This window comes from Vanessa cardui, chromosome 6 (assembly GCF_905220365.1).
Source record: "Vanessa cardui chromosome 6, ilVanCard2.1, whole genome shotgun sequence".
NCBI classification, from domain to species: Eukaryota; Metazoa; Arthropoda; class Insecta; order Lepidoptera; family Nymphalidae; genus Vanessa; species Vanessa cardui.
In genome coordinates, this window is record NC_061128.1 from 8,560,001 (window position 1) to 8,581,064 (window position 21,064).

Genomic DNA, 21,064 nt, shown 5'->3' on the forward strand with positions numbered 1-21,064 from the left:
CAATATAAGTAATTTCAGTCATACGTATACCATGTAATAAATAAAATAGCTTTTTCCTTTATCCGTCGATATGTTTTTAAACGAAACAGGAAAACTATAGTATTTTTCTTACAGGTCAGTAAAATGTTTTTCTTTCACCTTTATGTGTCAGTACTTCTTTTTTTCAGTTCGTATATCAACAGTCAATATTCGATTATAAATTGGTCCTAATGATTCTTTCTGGCGATAATATATTTTTTTAATTTTTACCGTTAGCTAAAACGACTGATTATTTTGAGCTCTACACTTATTTTCATTCAAAGAATTAAATGTAACCAATTATTTTTATGTGTCTAAACGTAAACGTTTATGTGTTTACGTACCTTTAATTTTTTACAAATTACATCAGAAATCATTTCAGAAACTGACAAACATATTTCGCGATGTATAATAGAATTGATAAGGATACGTATGTACACTATGGATTGGTTCTGTTTCAAATTTTTTTTTTAGAATATCAGTCATAATCTTCGAAGGTCTTTAGATAGGGTATCGCACTAAAAGAACTTAAACAAACGAGCCAAATTTATTATCACGGTGTGTGTGTAACGGCTACATTTGACAAACGTTATACTACTTCACTGGTGTAAATCGCAAAAAGTATTTAGTGGCCAAATGTAGGCTAACAATTTATTTCAAAGCAATCAGAACTTTGATAGTCTATCGAGAAGTATAAATAATGAAAGGTAAACCTTTGATAAATAGATAATTACGAATTGAATTTCTCTATACATAATTACAATTAGTATAATGATGTATAAAAATACTTATATTTAAAACCCATATGTATTCAAAGTTTCAAGTCGAACTCATTAGGAAGTTAGTTAAAAAAAACTATTATAAAATTCCATATTCACAGACAATACCCGAAGCGAATTAATAAAAAAGCGAGTTAAATAAAATAGTTTGTACATGTTATTTATTGAAGTTTTTTATTGATATGTAATTATATTATGAGTGCACGAGAGTAGTTTACTTATCCATATTGGTTTTATTATTTTTAATGAATAAGCTCATATGAATGTTTCAAATCAATCGTCAAGTATTATAGGAACATTTTTTTTTAAATTAGACTATAAATCATAAATGTTATAGTGTTATATCTTTTTTATAAAAACATTAATAAAGAACAATTTTCAACAACATTATCAAATTCAATAATAAACAATATTCTAACGCAAAGTTATTATTGGTAATTTTTGTGTCTTGTTGATATTGGATACTTTAATATACTTGAAACTATGATTGAAATATACAACTATTGCAAAAAACAATATTTGTTACAGTAGGTACGTAATAATATTCACGATCAGTATTATAAAAGTGATGTTGTTGGCGTTTCTTTGTACGCGTTGTTTATATCTTCCATTCTAATTAAATAAATATTTTGATATATAATGTGTGATAGTCCATTAATTGAAACTTTTTATTGACTATTAATAATTACGATAAGCTGTACCCACAGACGCGAAACATTAGTTTAACATAAGCAACTGTGCGGACTCGCTAGTCGGATTATATTTCATAATACCATATCCTGCCCAGGTATTATATATTTTCCTGAAATGTTTGTTAGCTGTGAATTCATTTTCAAAGTATTATTGTTAGTGTCAATCGCTTTCCAACATTTCAATTTCAATTTCGTATTGGTTCCCGTGCAACTTTTATTTTGTACGAATCCCGAAATAGTATTATTCTCGGTGCTGCGTATATTTTTTTTATCCAATATACAATTGAAGTAATAGTTTTCTCGTTCTATTTAATTTAATAACAAGTAAAAAGTATTTATATGTTTTCTAACGAATTTGAACTTTTAATTATCGAGTCTACGTTTCTATTATAAAATGATCATTTGAAAAAAATAATGAGCAAATAAATCTGTACCTAATAAAAATACCTTATTAAGTTATGGAAGCGTTATTCAAGTAACATATAAACAATACTTAGCGTTGACAAATTACTACTACATTTCCAATACTTTGTATAAATAATGAAATAAGTTGTAATTAAAAAAGTAACTAAATACCTATGAACGTTATTACTTTTAAAAAAACACAAATTTCATTACTTGATTTGTATAAAATCCTTTTTTTTTGCTAATAATAAATTCTAGGACTTTAATATTAATAGGGTATTTAATATTAACAAGGTTTTAAATATTTTAATTACACGTTGTCCGCTAGAGCAATTATAACAAGACTTTATTATCTGGTGTTGTAGTTGTATTAATATTGGTCCGCTCGGAAGTGGTCATGTTTTTATCTATAACGTTGCACGTGCAGCTGGGAAGTGGTTAAAACGTAAAACGCAGAACATTTTACCTTTAATTAAATTTGTTTTTTTTTTTTAAATATGAGTCAACATCACATACATTACTCTGATCCCAATGTAAGTAGCTAAAGCACTTGTGTTATGGAAAATCAGAAGTAACGACGGTACCACAAACACCCAGACCAAAGACAACGGAGAAAACTAATGACAATCTACATGGACTCAGCCGGGAATCGAGCCCAGGGACCTCGGGGTGACGTACCCATGAAAACCGGTGTACACACCACTTGACCACGGAGGTCGTAATACTTATTTGTAAATAGTAAACGGTTTGACTATTTACTATATCTGTTTAGCTATTTATCCGTGATGAATGATGATAATGTTGTCTTAAATTTTCGCGATGATTACACATTTAAATAAAACTATTTATAACGGATGAATCGCGTATATTAATTATTTTTTTTTTTTAAACATCCCGACGTTTCGAGCACTTTGCAGTCTGCCCGTGACCACGAACACTGCAAAGTGCTCGAAACGTCGGGATGTTTAAAAAAAAATAATTGTTAATAAATTGTTTTTGATACGCAACACACTGGTGCTCAGGGTGCGGGGCAATGTGCTGCCGGTACTAGCTGACGACACGCCGGTAGCCATGCTGTGCTCTGAGGCAGAGCTCTTGGTTATAAATGTCGACCCTCCGCTTGCGCCCAACCCTTCAGACTGAGAGCCTGTACGATGCATTTCGATGTTTTTGGCTCACACTGACCACACAAAAAAGTACTCAAATCTCATTGTTGACCGCGGATACTGCTTTAAGCAATTCACTGTTATATGTTGGTCGTGGTCTCTAATACTTTTGTTTCAATTTACGATTTGCCGACGAAGTGACGTCAAATATCAATTGCGTCCCGTCATTAATGGCACTTGTTGCCAAATTAATATCGATCACTGTAATCCATGCACACTCGGAATTATATTAAAATGTCAAATATGTACTAATTTTACATTGTTTTATCGCACCCGTGTGTTCTTATCGACAACAACGCAACTAGTGTTTTTATAACTCGCGAACTTCGGTAAACATCACAACAACGCAATCAATAAAACAATGTGCTACTGAATGTTTTCAAGGTTTTTTGATAAGGTTAGGCCTTCATTATCATACATCTTTGGCACTTCATAGGCGAGTCAAAGAATGTGTCTAGTTCATCAGGTGCAATGAAATAGTAAACCGGGGCGGACTTGTCGAACCAGTGAATGACCTCGGTGGTGTCCAACTGTGAGCTTCGTGAACACACCTAATACTCGTCAATAAGCACGTTTTTATATACGGCAAACGTTTTTATATATGGCAATAGTTATACAATACGAATTTGCATAACATCACTTATTGTCTCTGTACCCGAACGAGAAGCGTTATTTTGTGCAAATTTAAAAACAAATACAAAAAGTCACATTTTTATAGGGGTTAACGTTTCGAGAGGGGCTTTCTCGGCGCACTGGACCGCAAAGCTAAACGTGTCTTGGCATTGAAGCAACGTACCGCCGGCGCGCCGCGCGGACTGTCAATGGAGGAGAATACGGCGCAGCGGCGGCTGCCGGCGGCCCGCGGCATCCCACTCACTCGCCCGGCCACCGCCGAGAGTGCGCGACTTCACCCGAGGATAAATTTGGCGCTAATGGAACTGGCGGCGGTGAGCGCCGGTAATCAATGTTCGACGTGGAAATCGAGGGACAGTTAAAGTATTATCAACCTTTAGTTAGATTCAGGTGTATCATGCTCATTTGAAATTCCTTCGTTATCAGATATTAGATATAAGACAATGCTTCAATTTACATAATAGTGTAAATTTAATCATTAAAAAACTGTAATTTTCCGAGCTGAAATTCAAAACAATTATGTATAAAATATTACGGAGTCGATTTCAAATCGTCAGGTGAACAGAGGTGAATCTCAAAATCTTGTTTGGAAACCAATGTAGAAAAAGATAGATTCTTAAAATAAGTGTGACCAGAAGAGTTGGTAAGTGCAAAAGTAAAAGGGATAAAACGGAAGATTGATTAATATCGATATTAGTAGACAGATCTAGTGCTTTGTGACATTTTATTATCTGCCGATTGAAACGAGCTTGACATGGCAGTTCAAAGAGAAATAGGGACTGGGAGTATTAACATCGAACCTATAGAGGTCGCAATCTCACGTCAATTTATAATCTATATTAATATTAAAGGTTTGGGTTATGTTTATTTGCATGTATGTATATTAAATTAAATTTATTTAATCGAGTTAAAACCTGAATGATAAAATACTTACAACAGAATACTTACCACAGCCTGATATGCTTACAGCACTAACATATTAGTTGAGATGGTGACTTTGAACGATAAACAAAAAGAGCCAAAAATGTACAATACAATACAAATACATTCGTCATAACCAGGACACGCCAAGAGTATTAGCTATAGAAGAGCATGCTAAGAAAATCAAGAAGTGTCAATAAAGCGGACATGCCAAGTACGTGCGCAGGTAAGTATACATACGCTCTGTCCAGCTGTGCCGCCTCGACCTCCTTGAATCTGCAAGCAATTAAAAAATATGGAAAAGAAAGATAGAACGAAGACTTCAAACACCTAAGCGGTTCAGGTCGCGCTTACGAGAATGCGGGTCTAGCTTCACACCAAATAGTTTGTGCTGGAGTGTAGTGGCAGGCTTTGTTTCGGTGGTGGCAATAGCATGATTAAGGTCGCTGAATCTAGTAATTTTGTAGTTTAATTTAAAACATTCACTAGGTAACATTCTTGTTACGGAACAGCACAAGGATCAATTAAATACATAATACGTTCGCATGCTATTACCAGTGTGTACGCTTTTGTGAGTAAGCTCTACTTAACTGTTAGTTATACAAAACATTTATACGGTATTTTATTGGAAAACGGCTTACTTTAATTTGTTTCGAAGCATTCTTGAGTAACTACATTGTTCAGTGTGCCTTGTAGTGCTTAATATTGGACACTGCGATTAAGGTACGAAATAAGCTCTAGGTATGTACCTACCAATTTTGTCTTTTTTTCAAACTGCATTCAAGGTGGATTAAGAAATTTCTATACATAACATATCAATCCACAGTCACTCAAAGCAACCTAAGATTAATTAATTTAAAAATAATTTTGTATATTTCCTATGATTTTTAGTTGCATATCATAAGTTACGGATGCGGAAATGTACTATATGTTAAAAAATATTTCTTTGAGAGTATTTGTGGTTTATGTGTGCACGTTTTGCGTTAAAAGCTTTATGGTTTACCTAGAACTCACTTGAATTCACTTCACTTTCGTTTAATTTTTTAATAAATTTCACAATATAAACCGTTTATTGTGGTAACGTTTAAATTTATAGTTCAAAACATTTGTTTTTGTATAACATAAAAATTCTCATTAAGACGTTAATACGTGCATACGTAGGTACTTCAATTAGCTTATATCGGATAGCACTTATGAACAAATTATTATTTTAAGGAAATTTGTTATTAAACCAATCTGAAAATATTCGAGTTAACACCTATGCTTATTAGATTGATATAATTATAATTATGTTATCATTACCGCAAATTAAATATAACTGTTTTTTTGAGTGACAGTAATAATTTGTATCTCTAATAACTTTATCGTAAGGTTATAATTTTGTTAATGTAACGTAAGAAGTGTCAACATGTTCGTCATTCATTAGTCTCAGTACAAAGGCAGTTGAAATTGATTTTATTACATCGTAATTTAAACTTGCTTTTACCCATAGTAATAATATATTAAATAAACTTTGTTTTCTGATTGAGATTAATTAACCCATGAAAGTTTGTAAATTAGTTACCTTTGGTTGTGGCTACACGTGTTTCAAATTTGTATAAATTGTAACAATGCATTGTAACTTTGAAACGGGTCTTGAAGGCAATATTTATTTTACATATATCTTTGTCTCCCTGAGTTGTAGTACTAGTATATTTCTGAAATTTTAATTAAGTAATTTGATTGCATAATATGAAATTTGATCATTGTTGTTGCAGTATAGGCTTATCTTTAAAGTACCAATAGCTTGTAAGATTCTTTGTGTTGAATGTTAATAATCGTTGTCTTAATTAAGTCATTAACCTTCATATTCTAATGACGGAATTCATGCTATCGTCAAGGCTTATTATTAATTTTCTTTTTATTTTATTTTAATAACTTACGTCATTGAAATTAATATTTTTTTCTAATTTTATTTTTGTATGGCCCGTGGACTTACCTCTCGCTGGCAATCGAGCTGTTTCGCGACATCGACTTGGGCGACATTTCGAAGTCGGAATCAGATCGGTAGAGGAAGGACTCGCGGCGCTGGGGCATGGATTGGAGAACCAGCGCAGCCGAGGGTGAGCCGCCCTCGAGCGGGGAGCGTGCGCCCCCTGCAACACCGCCGGCGCCCCCGCCATTCTCCACATCGAAGCTGAAACAACAAAGCAAGGATTAACGACTCTAATTTTACTTGTAGGTAAAGGTTACATCTTTCTGTTAAAGATATCCTTGAACTGTGACATAGCAGTTCCGGAAATATTGTAAAAGGTTATTTTTATTACATTTAGAAATAAAAACCGAGCTCTTTTTGCTATATGCATTTTGTAACTATCCTAATTATAATAGGTATATTCGTCATTTATACTCATTCATACTCTTACCCCAATGCCCATTTATTAGGAGTCGGTACACTGAGTTTCATTTATAAATAAATGAAATGTATATATATTTATTGTCTCTAGAAATGCACATGAATTCATTAATCTAAAAATAAATTAATTGAAAAAGAGTTTTATTGAAATTAGATCGAGATATATATAAATTCATATATTTGGTACCAAAATCGCATATTACAGATGGTGAAAACTGAAAAATATGATGTTACAAATATAATATGTGCGTAACTAATCAATTTTCGTGGCAAAAGAAAACACAAACCCGTATACTAATAAAAAACTTTATGATGTATGATATAAAGTTTTTACTCCGAGTAGATGAAACAGGAGGTATAGAAAAATATATTGTGTTTTGCACTAAATATGGAATACAGCTAATGTCTACGTTATAGCCCATAATTGGAATATATCAACAAATATCATTTGTGTTGTGTACGACGAATTGATATTGACGTATAGCCTATTTACCATGACACCAATGTCAAGTGTGTGCCAAACATTCGTTGATGACTTAATTGAGAAGTATTTGATGAATACTTCAATATGTAGGTCATATCATTGGAAGCTGTTACTGGTAAATGGTATTAATTTTAATATTACTTCTTGTTTCTACATTCTAGAATTAAATGTAGCCATTGAAAAGCTAGAAGCTAAAAGCTAAAATACAGTTAAAATTTTGTCTTCTTATTACTTAAGGTACGTATTTATGACTGGGATTTGAAAATATTATAAGTTTTATAACTAGGATAGGAGGCGTCATCATTGTCATTCAAGGAAGCTGCATTCATAAAATTGGTTTTGACACATCTTCATTAACACCATCGCTTAAGTATTCTTATTTGGGAATGGTTTTTTTATTTAATTTAATGAGTTTTTGTATGGAACCCCTGCCACGTGAGTTAACACATACGGGGTGGTCAGTGAAGTATGTAGCAGATGACACATTAAGGGTGGTATGTCTCAAGCAGCAGCAATCGATATAAAATGCTAATTATAGTATCGTCATAAAGTAAATGAATTTTGCAAATACAACCCATTTAATTCAATTTCAACGGCAAAAATCGTAACGTAATGAAAAAGAGTTACGCCTTTTCCAGGCGATTTTTTTTTCTCTCGTCTCTTTCTATTACATACGATATTATTTAAAAATATTGTTATTTTTTTTTAATTGCCGAGCCAAACAAAATAGCAAGATTACGCTACAAACTAGAGTCTAATAAAATAGCCAAATAAATTCATATAATAATTAAGTTGTTATTGATTAACATAATTTCCGATGTAGGGAAAAACATAAAATTTTCATATTTATAATCTATAACAGCTGAATTTGTGGATTTCACCCACGTCACCATTTTTAAAATTACGCTATAGGGTGAATTGAAACACGTAACCTGCGTCCTTCCCTGGGACTCATACTAAATCCTTAACAAAAAAGCTTAAAGAGGTAACAGAGTTACTTTCGCATTTATAATATTAGTATAAATTATACTTATAAGTAGGAATGTTAAATTAACCAGGGGTGGCAGAGAAAAGTTTCAAATTTTAATTGTTAACAGTAGCTTTTCTAATTATAGACATTTTATCTTTGGTTCCGGAAACAAAGAATCTGCGATATTCAGTTAAAACAATTTTCACTTATATTTATCGATTCTATTTTTAAAGATACTTTCACCTTCGATTTAGTTGGGTTATTTATAATGAAATATTTATTTACATTGATACTATTTCTTAAACATTTTATTATATCATTAGGAAGATTGAGATTAAATGGCTTAGACATTACAATATACGGCCGTAAGGTATTAGTTATTGTGTCACAGGGATGACATATTAATCATATTAATTATCAGTTTTGAGAAATAATGTAATAGGCCGTTGATGTCCTTTCATCTACAAAACATCAGAGATTGACAAAATGCTACGTATAATAATCACTCAAATAAACATTAACTCCCTGCCTAAGTAGTAAGTTAACTATCCTAATTATTTAATGATACAAAATAATGTAATTCTATATCATATATAACACTACCAAAACGATTTTGGTTTCGAATATAGATTTAATAAATAATTGGCCCTTGCGTTAAAAATTGCAATTAATGCAAATTGTATTTAAATATAATTTTATTCATAATAAAATATTATACTTTGTATATTAAATAAGTGTAATATTGTTTAAATGAAACGCTTTATTGTTTTATAATTACGAGCAGGTAAAGTACGAGTAAATACACGTACTAGATTCAACGAACAATCGCGACACCTGTCGGAATTTTCATGAAAGTGTTCTCCGATTCAAGCACTTTCCTCAGAGGTTCAAGTTATTTCCAATAGAGGTCTCTTTTATACAGGAATTAATTCAGTGTCATTTTAACATTTTTCAAAATAATTCCTACTTTGATTGCAATTACCACTCCCAGTTCAATTAATTAAAAATTAATATTCAATATTTATTTTAGTACAAAAATTGTTGTGTATTCAAATTCATTTACATATTTTTAATAAAACATTTTGAGACACCTGAAAATTGCATTTCGATTTTTTTATATACCTACTGACTTCGACATACTGAATCCTATATACTCGACATTTTTATTATTATTTTACGCCAGTTCTTTTATAATATCATAGTCATATAATGCGGTTTACTTTAATTTTACAGATTATATGTATTAATTATTAACTCTGTTATAAGTGCCACTACACTAATCTTATTTTTCCTTTGGATTTATTTTGTATTATCAATGTAAAAAAAAAGTCCATGACTTATCGTCTTTCTCAACTGCCCTGTTAACGTTAACAACCAATGACTACACTTATATTAACATTTCACTTTTAAAAAATATTCATATAAAACCTACTTTTATATTTTTAATAGGATAATTTCAAACTTTTCTTTGTTGTCAGAGCCTTTACGTGATGGAAAAATTGAGATTATTGGGTAGACACTGTTAAGATAAATAATGACTACAACTGAATTGAATTTCGATCTTTTTGAAGCTCTATTAAGCCAAACGCCGTGTGCTCGTATTACGCACAACTATTATAGTAAAAATAGAACTAAATGATACATTTTATCGACACTATTATAATTCGTATGATTCTCTTCTTCATTTTCTTCACAATCGCCAATATACAGTCAAACTCTGTAATGATTATTAAGGTTAATCAGCTAATAAAATTATCGTACAATGAAGCGAATGTGAAGTCTCATTGTTATAAATTTCTTCGTCTTGGTTGATCGTATTTGCTTACGCTCCATTTTATTGCGCAGATATGATCGATCCTTTATTGTAGCTGACTTCGTTGACCCCTAATCATTATGGTAATACTTCATTCAATGTATGCTCGACAGGTTAACGCTTTTGTTATCGTCTTTAGGTATCATTTCAAAATATTTTAGTATATTTCGGTAGATATTTAAAACCTAAGTAATCGAATCACGATTACTATTAGCGACATCGATTGAAATTGTAACAAAGCAGTATTGGCAACAATAATTAAGAGATTAAGTATGTAATATGAGGAATTCCAGATAAACTTAAAAAAAATCATATATATTGTTATCTTCGTGTTATATTATATATAACTGGAAACTTGATCTTAACTAATACATATTATCCAAACATATTCTTTGTATTAATAAAATAAAAAATAAAGAGCACGAAAGTACTCACTTTCGTGGTCTTTATTTCTCTTTTTATTTATCGAGAACTACATTTTACATAATGTGTTATAAATACCTGTAATATCTAATGAATACTGCGTTATATCTGATCAATATTAGAAGCTATATATCAACATATATCTTCACCATCCCATTATAATCCTTAATCAGTGTAACCATCACTGTGTTTTATTTCACTGTTTGTATACAGGTTATAATAGCAAAATATACTTCGTATACATTTGGTTACCACGAAAAGTACAACTGCAGTTCATAATAAGTAAATAATTTGTTACTATAATAACTCTATCTAATTTTGTTAGCAATTCATTATTATAGAGTAACGTAGGAAAGAGTAACTTATAAAATAATGAACAAAAAAATCTATTGTTTTTATTATATTGTCAAATGTAAAATGTGGTATGCGATACGAAGTAGATATTGATGGAAAGCCGTTTGATGTCCAGTATCCATTGATCCGCTACACACTTTTTACGATCCAATTGTTTTCAGGATTGCAACGTTCGTAATTTCGAAAAGCCTTCGATTTTTATTTGCCTACACCAAGTATTAGTAACTACATGTACAAGTCAAAGTAAGTACTTTAATGCACGAAAACAAATGTATAACATATATATGTATAACATACATTATAAATATCCATACTAAGTCTATCAACAAAATGAATATTTAATTAAATTTTGTTTATTATATACACCATAAATATACACAGTTACTTGGTATCTACTAGCGATTATAAAGCTGGTGTGGATTTTTATTACGCTTCATATAGATGAAGATTAACGTGCTATACTAATCGACTTGCCTTAGTTGATAAGCAATTCTTACATAGGATATGCATGCATGCAAGAATTCCTTAATATTTTTGAAGGAAACTATAACCACTTAAGCATATAGCCATGTTTGGGCTGATACTGAGAATTTTTCGGTGGAATAAATCTCGTTTTAACCCGGGGCTTGAACTCAATGCCTCAAGACCTGCGGCCTTGAAACTAACTAGACCAACGACACAATCACTGGGAAATCTACTTATCATTTTACCGACAAAGATTGAGCATTATGGCATTATAAATAAAAATGGCATTAGGTCATCTTACAATTGCAAGTGGGCGGCGCAATGTGTGATTTGGAATTCTTACGGTGCTAATTACTATGGATATCTATCCATAGTTATAAATTACATACTTACCGTTAGGCTGATTTGGATGTTTGCCCAACTCTTCTAAACCAATTGAAATTTACAAACGTTGCTCCTGTCAAACCGACAACATTCTTAAAAAAACACTTTAATTGTATAATATATAAAACATTCGATAAGTTTAAACATTATAATTCTTTCTTTTCGAATTAATGGTTGTTTCTAATGTATCTATCACTGGTACTGAAATAAGATTGAATGAAGCAATAAATATATATCATCATCCAGAGCTAAATCACTTGCGGGTGAGTTTTTTTTTAAATGTGGGTCATGAATATCATCTGGAAATACACACGTACGCACACGATTCTTCAATTTTATTTATAAAACTTTGCGTTCCATTGTGAAAATTTTATTTCAGTTTGATCATTAAGTTGAGTTACTAATTATTATTTTGAAACAATACACGTTATATTAAGTATTGTTTATTTTACCATTTACTGCTTGATTTTCAATTACATATAACCGCTAATTTATGAAGTAAATCGATATCAAATAACATTTAATAACGCAATTCGTAAATAATGTCTTATCGTTATGGGATTATCACATTTTGGGTCATATATAAATATATATATTACATATCAATTGGGTAGGGGGTAACATAATTTCAGTCAATTGAAGCAATACCTGCCAGTAGTACGTCTCCGAGCCGATACTGGTGGTCTACGCAAAGGCCGACGTGACGCACCCCTTGCACTCCACCTTCGGGGTGCTTCACTCCACCTATAGCCCACATTCAACCTCAATAACCTAGCTACGTCCACCACCATCCCTAATATATTATAAACTATTAATAGTTACATAGTTTATAAATTTATTTATATATTACCGATACTTAAATTGCAAATCAGATAAAGTATATAATAAATGTATTGCTTTATCAAACACCGCACTTACAAATGTAACTGATTGTATATATATTTGATAAGACACACAACTGCTAAAACAGTATTATTTAATTGAATTACAATCATAGCTTATCAGAGAGTAATAGAATAAAACGAATTCATATTTAAATATAAGGCCAGTTTATAATTTATTCACATTTAATGTTGTTAGTTCTATGGTACTGCTTACATTTTCATTAAAAACTAAAATTTCAGTGTTGTAGTTAATCGCCAAGAAAATGAAGTAAACGATATATTAATTGGTTTTTTTTTATATTATGTGGGAAAATTTAAATATATTACTGAGAAAAGGTTATTATCATTTTTGGGAAATATTGGAAAAGATTACGTTGGACGGATTGGTCTATTTTGATATTGTATTACAGCGTATAAATGTCCAAAGGCGGTTGGAATCCTCTTAAGGTGTGAGGTGGAGCTTATTCCACGACGTGGAATAGGCAGGTTTCTTAACGATATTATACATCACTGGGATGAAAATAAAGCATATGAAAACTCAGTGTTCTATCCAATAGATTATCTCACTTTTGTTGTATTAAGCTAAATGTAAAGCAGCGTTGAAGAATAACGACCTAACCAAGAAGGGTAACAAATGAAGAGGGGGTTCTTAGTAGTGGGATATTTGCAGACTGTAACTTTAAATATAAATACGGTCTTATATATCATATTATCTTTATCTAAAGTACTCGTTGTCAGCTTATTGATATTTTTATCAAGTAAATGTAAATCGTTTTAAAACTTATATATAATATTTAAGACAGTAGGAAGGCAGAGACGGAGATAAGATATAGCTATGAAGTCGATAGGCTATCTAGATACATGTTCTGCCGTAAAACGTAATATGATGTATGAGCATTACACATTGCTGTATGAATAATACAACAATCCTTCTTTTAGAATAGTGTCAAAATATGAACAGCCCTGGAAGAAGTATCGATGCTTAATTATGAGTGAAGCGTCTATTTGAATTAAAACATTTTGATTTCAATAAATAGATAAACAACACATTATATTATTTATAACTAAGATTTTTACGTAGACATTTTTACCTATCAATGAATTGAAGTCTGCCAAAATCACTGACTAAAGCGTGGTTTATTATGGTATTATACATAGCCACGTAACTAAATTGGTAAAAATGAGTAATTATAGAGTTTGAGGATCTTTCTTCAAGGTAGGTAATAAAAGTAGGTGAAATGGAAACTAAGTAATAAAAGCACTATGTAAAGCTGTTTTCTTTTTCTCATGAACAAGTTTACTACAACACCGTAATGATAACATAAAAATTATATTCATTTTTATTAATGTAAAAAAATTAAGCTCATGAACTAAAGTATACTGTTTTGTTATATTAAAATAAAACCTTATTTTTATTATTCGTTAAGTTTCATATGTCAATTAAATGATATGTGTATGGACATTTCGTGATTATGAAAGAGTATGCAAACTTAGTACATTCCGAAATGATAGTAGGTTTTAATATAATTAAAGAAAATCATAAGAGATCTTTAAATAATGTCCGTAGAGACAAGTACCAAAATAGAAGATAAAATCGAAGTATTTATATTTTATCTAAAACATCTAAATCAATCAAAGATTATAAGATATCAGTGACGTTAAATTAAATTTATAGCTTTAAGATCTTAATCATTTCCATGTATCTTTTGTTATTTTTTAATCATAACTCTGATTTCTTAATCTATGACCACTATCTTATCTTGCATTATCACGATCACGAAGAGGGCGCGATAAAGCGATAGTTATAAGGATGTGCTTAAAATAACTTTTTAATGTAATTATTAGTTCATCTATTAAATAATTTAAGTTATGTGTCACCACCAGCTTTGCTTGCTTTTTAGGGTTTGGTCGTTAGGCAAAAAGAAGTGGTCCCTTGGCCTTCAAGAAAAAATAAATAAACACATCTCAACAATTCAGTTGGGTTGTTAGGCTGTGAAAAAGCAACAGACTGTTCGAGCTATTATCTCATTTATAACATTTATAAATGATAATAATAGCTGTGTGGAATAATTAATATAAATACGAAAAGTGATTCTAATGAATTGTATTTAATCTTTCTTCTGTCACGTTCCCTCGTATGAGCCCAATCTTTGTTTCAATCTAGATGCTTAATTGAAGGGAATGCTCTCTTCACTGGCCTCATATAAATTAATATATCAAGAATTAGTGCCATTGTCTCTGTACGTTCTCAGTGAAAGAATGTTTATTGCTTTCAATTGATCAACTCTTTTGTTCTGATACTTTTATTGCATTTTCTATTTTATCAAGTAAACTTAAATTTCACTTTTATTTATAAAGCTATCGGGCGGATTTAGGTTATTAAAATATAGTCTATTCCGATACTGATAAAGGATAAATTAATATTGATATGGAAATTACGTGATATTATTAGTTAAGATCATTAATAAACTAGATACGTAAGGAATTTTGAATGTCGGTGAAGTTGTCAGCTTTTGATGTTAAATTAAATTGGTTATATTATGTTGTGAAGTGGAATTGTGTTGTATAACAAATAAGTCTTGGGTTTGCTGAGCTTAATTCTTACTTCGACTGACGAAGGTTTGAGTTTTTAGTGATTAATTGTCATTACTTTTCTTAATTGAAGCAAGGTATCTTATTTGTTCGTACAAATACTTTTGAAAAGATAATAAAAAAATCATTATATGTTAATAGAGAACGCAACTTTTCTTATCAAGAGTTGATTTGTAATTTTAAAATGAATATGAATTTTAATTAAATTCAACCAAAGCGATATTACTTTGAAATTCGATAATGAGTTTTTTTGATTTCCTAAGTAAAACCAATTTCAATATAAACGGAATGGGGCTCTCGCGAGAGACTCGACCCTCTACCCTCTGCGACAAATTGGAAATCACATCGGAACACCTCAATTCGTCCAAAGTTATGAGTGAATAAATAAAAATAATGCATTACTTTTTTTTGCTTTTAATAAGTACTATACAATGAATTCGTTTTGTGTTATTTATGTTATATTACATTGTAGTATTATTAAAAATTCTTAATCCCGGATAATATATAATAAAAAATGTTATAAATTATCTTTTGATAATTGTAATAAATTAAATAAAAATACAATACAACAGCAATGTCTGATAGAAAAGCACCACATGTAGTATGTATTTACTTATATGTATATATATGCGAGTATATGCAATTATGTATTGTAGTAAGCATTTTATTGTTTTTGTATTTAATAAATATCAGACACTTTTGAGATGAGTTTTAAAAATATATAATAATTCTATATATAATAAATGCGTAAGTTAACGCGTGTGTTGCAAGGCAACGATTCATATTCAGATAAATAAACAAGTAAATTTAATGGTAGTATGAGAACTTTATAGTATGTTAATATACAGTAATTTTACTTATTATGGTGTCTCGACGATCATAATTACTTGGCATCATCTTGGCCTTCTACCATAATCAGCGTCACTTGATCATTGCTCATCGTAGATAATAAATAATAATTGACGTACGTAATTCGTCATATTTCAACTTAAGATAAGAAAGACGATTCTGGTTTGAAAGAAAATGTTCGTAATTTAATAATACAAATATGATATCCATATGAAATAACACTACTTATTTCATTGTAAATAAAAATATGATTAAATTCACTAATATTTGTTTTCCATTTTAATGAAATACTATAATATCATGTCGACTATTGAGTCTAGAAACTATCCTTAATCGGATTTAAAATCTAATGAAAGCAAAGCGGTTGTGTGTCTTTAAAAATGGTGTTATAACGGTGCGTGGACCTCTTAGAATAGTCTCCGCTACTGGTCTGGCTAGAGCTGGTGGTGGTCGTGCTTAGAGTGGAAAGATCGCTGGAGGCGCGCGCCGAGCGAAGTCGTGGCAGCATGGGCCCCTCCTCTGTCTCGGGCGACGTAGCGGTCGCCTCGTAAGCCCAGCCCAGCGCGCGCGCGGCCGACCATACCGCGAACACTAGTGTAAGCATCGCGCCTATCGCGGTATCCGTCGAACGCGTCTCCGTCCCAGCCTCCACAAACACTTTTTTAGTAAATGCATCGGTTAAAATTCACTTTTTCATTTATTCGCACTTTGCTTCGCATCGCGGAGCCTTATCGAAAATAGCATTTCGGCTGTATGAAGCGCACGTGCTCGACAAACGATCGGTACACACGCAATCGCGACTACTACTGGACGCATCGAAGCGACTGTACGTCGTTTGAAACATTCGCCTATAATATTTTCATATCAAGAATTATTAAATAAGTCAATTCACTCCTAATCGTAAGTCATTTCAATTGAATCATACTAACTGAGTTCATTTCGAAATCTGATAGTGGGCTTACTAGGGGCTTGCGATACTTATCAATGACACTGTTTAACACTAGTTTACAGAAATCCGCAAGAGGGCGCGAGAGCGTGCGTGTTGATAATATTTATGCGAAGCCACGATCGGTCTGCGTGACGCGGCACTGTTGACGTTTCCGCGGCGCGGGGAACATGAGCGGTCGACGTCACACGCTGCTTGGCTCACCCGCGCCGCCACTGAGCAAAAGGGCACGTTCTATATTTATAAGCGACCCACGATCACATCACTACTAGAAACTTGTACTAAAGTGTCGATTATCTCAACTTTCTGAGGGATATCACTTGTTGCACGCGCGTTATGTTCAAGTCGCGCCGACTCCGAACGACCAATAAATCGATGATACCGGCGGTTTCGATGCGAATGTGCGTGTTAAAATGTACAGGCCGCTGGGAAATTGTGTCAGCGGTGTTTCGGACAGGAACAGCGTTACGGAGCATCCTGCGGCTGCCCGGCGGCCATGTTGGCACCGCCATTTTGCCGGGGGTCGAAAAGGGGCGAGCCGCATGCGTACGCCGGTACGCAACCCTCGTGTAGAAAACGTAGCAAGTCACCGAACCATTCAGTGGAAGCGCAGCTTTACAACCTCGCCTGAAGGGTCACTTCTATTCGACCTAACATGTGCGTTTTTTGTAGGTCATAAAACTGATGTAAAGATGTTTATGAATCTCGGGAAGTGATTTCAGTTTTAATATAATTTTAAACTTATATTAATTTTTAAAAACCTTCTCAAATACTGTTGCAACACAGTTATATATTGCATCAAAATACATAAAAGAGACAATTTTAAAACCTTTCAGATTAAATAAAATATGGCTTTTTTTAGTTGAAAGAAAATATAATATTTACTCTTGAATCATGATATGTACATGCGAGTTATATCGATTAAGAGCAGTAAAATCAGAGCTATATAAAATCACGAAAGGAATCTTATTAGTAGACAGTGCCAATGACAAAAATAATATAGTAATTCTCATTTGTGCGGGTAATCTATGTATTACAAGGAAGTTGATTATCTTTAAAATAACTATATATAATAATAAGCTTAGTATTGAATTTCTTGTTTCTGAAATACTTTTTAAATCATCATGACAATATTTATAAAAATACAAAAAATTTCAAATGAAAACTGAAATGTACATTCATATTGCTACACCCTTGTATGTGTGTGTAAGGGACTATTACGTAGACCACGTGGCGCGAGAACTTGACCGCTAGCGGGTGCAGTCATCAACCTCCAAGTAATCTTAATTGACATAAACAAAACTTTAGTATCTATAATAAAGTAACATTAAACTTTCAATAGATACAATATACGTTCTACGTCACAATTTATATTAATTTGTCGAACTAAAATCTGTTTATAATTTAGACTTATTCAAAAATTCGTTAGGTAAAAGAAACTATACATAGAAAGATAATTTTAACTCGTTATGTTTTTCATATAGCTATAAAAGCCTTTGATGTCATAAATCGCAAATTTGAAAATGGAATTCAGTAAACGAAGAATACAGAATACAAACGCTACCTTGAATCGCAGAGGCCGTCTCCTGCCTTATTATTACGGTTGCGGCTAAAGATAATTACAGTGGGATTGCACGAAGATGCAATTACAGCGCACATCTACCGGTGAAATACGCTGTATAAAGGCTCTGCTATCTATTTATCTATTATTGTATAATAAAACTTTAACAAAGCAGCTAAACAAAACCCATTCGGATATAGATGAAATATATTTATGCATTTAAAAAGAATTAAATAATTTTATTCCAACTAGCCTTTTTCAACTGTGGATGAGTATTGTTATATATGGATGACTAATAATAAAACACTCTAGGTAATTATTGGTCATAAAAAATTAGTCTACGAATCAAAGGTGACTGAACTTTTTATTAAGGACCCTCAAGGACATCAATTTTCTGTAATGATCCCTTTAGTTTTCCATATTGTAATTTCGCTAAATATCTAACTGCGATACTTAAATACGTAAAACAAATAAATCATCAACAACGCGATAAAGGGTGGGGCAAATTGTAAGTGCCCACATCACACCCATGCGTTAGCAATCTTCGTAGCTAAGATGTTAGGTCCCTTGTGTTTGTTGTATACTGGCTCACTTTTCCTTTAAACCTAAACACAATAATACTATGTATTGTTGTTTGGTGATAGAATATCTGATTAGTACCTCGGTAAAAACCTTTGAGATAATATTTATGTTCAATCAAAAATGCTGCTAATTTAATGAAAACATTGTCAGTTGTTTAAATTAAGAATTGCGATTCAACAGCATATTCTTAAAGTATCTAAAATCATGAATGTATACAAGACTTAAGAAATGTATATATATACATACACAAAAAAATAGAGATTTGTCAAATTTTTTTTTTTTCTGTGTGCGACTGGGAGCATTTTTGGGTCTCCTTTATATTATTTGTATCCCTGAGAGCGTGTATGCTACGCTTTATAAAAATTGAGTGTTGATAAGACGTGAATGCTAAACAAACAAATAATCTAATTGTCATATTAAAAATATTAGTAAGGATAGTCATGCTTGATGGTAAATATTGATGCAACCTAAATCATAGCTTACTTACGTTTGTGATTAAATGATTAAAAAATCAAAAAAAATATTCAATATCGAATCGATATTGAAACAGGAGATATTATTATAGATTCATAGATATCCATCGTAACGAAAATGATGTCTCGTATAATATTTTATACGAAACGGAATGGTTACTTGTTCATCAAAGTATGTTAGTTCTTATACATTCGTTATTGACGGTGTTTTATTTAATGTATTTGAATATTTTTATAATAAAATTAAAATACATAACGCTATCGATCCTACAACAGTAATATGGTTGAATATGAAATACATCATCTACAGTAATTTGTTTATTTGTTAGTTTTATTGGTAAGTAATTATACTAAAAAGTAAGCTATTTGAATATATTATTACATTGTGACGCAATTTTTTTATTAGCTTACATTGTTGGGTCTTTGAGTGTTGAATAAAATAAATAGGTATAAAAATAAACTATTATCTGCGGTTGGTTTTGATTAGATTTTTATAATCAGTTAGTTTTGAGTAATTACGACTAAATCAAATATTTATGTTCGTAATAACACTACACAACTAAAATTTAGACAAAGTATGGCCTTTAAACTAGTTCAAACGTTAACGTTGACGTAAAGACAAAAAGGACAAAATTATGAACGTCATAAATTTGCAATTGTAACCCTATCTTATAAGAAAATATTATATACTATAAATAATTATACATTAATTTTAGGCGGTTTAGACAGTGCAGCCAGCACAACGATCCTAATTTTTTTTTGCTGATACTACAACGACAACGCGTAATAAGTACTATAATGTTAGTGCGTATTGCTAGTCTTCAAAGTTATAAGCAATGATATTTAACATATTTTTTGTAAAAAAAGCTATTCAAATACCATAAATTAACTAAAAACCTACTTTTCACATGCAAAGTCGGGACGGCTAGTGCTTTATCATCACGTATGTATATCGCTACTCTTATGAAATGATGTCAAGTTTATATGTTTTCATTGAATTGTTAAGTCATTAAAACATATGTAAAAGACAACAAACTGTTCTCTCTCAATGTATTCATGAATGATAATAGACCTATTACGACTGCATGGATTCATACGCTCCAAGTCGTATTCAATTGTAATTATTATGTAAATGGAATGAGTAAAACCGCATTGTTTGTAGGTATATATATTTCTTAAAACAGTAAATAAATACATACATATAAATTGTAGTATGTGTAGGATATTCCTTTGTCCATACAACTGGCTAGATAAAAAAAAACAAAAGCGCGCGAA

At 31.5% G+C, this 21,064-nt stretch overlaps 1 protein-coding gene across 7 annotated transcripts in view; it reads right to left on the bottom strand.

Annotated features, from left to right (window-relative positions):
* Positions 1-21,064, bottom strand: part of LOC124530283 (cAMP-specific 3',5'-cyclic phosphodiesterase-like) — a 155,233-nt gene that overhangs the window by 50,375 nt on the left and 83,794 nt on the right. For 3 of the 7 annotated variants that reach the window (XM_047104359.1, XM_047104360.1, XM_047104358.1), the window contains exons 3-4: positions 6,593-6,790; positions 4,855-4,890 (exon numbers count right to left, since the gene is read on the bottom strand). In XM_047104359.1, the coding sequence (XP_046960315.1) occupies positions 4,855-4,890; positions 6,593-6,790 (234 nt within the window). Of the gene's footprint in view, positions 1-4,854; positions 4,891-6,592; positions 6,791-12,550; positions 12,647-16,631; positions 17,133-21,064 lie in introns of those variants that run through there. The other 4 variants (XM_047104362.1, XM_047104363.1, XM_047104364.1 and 1 more) reach the window with 4 other exon arrangements.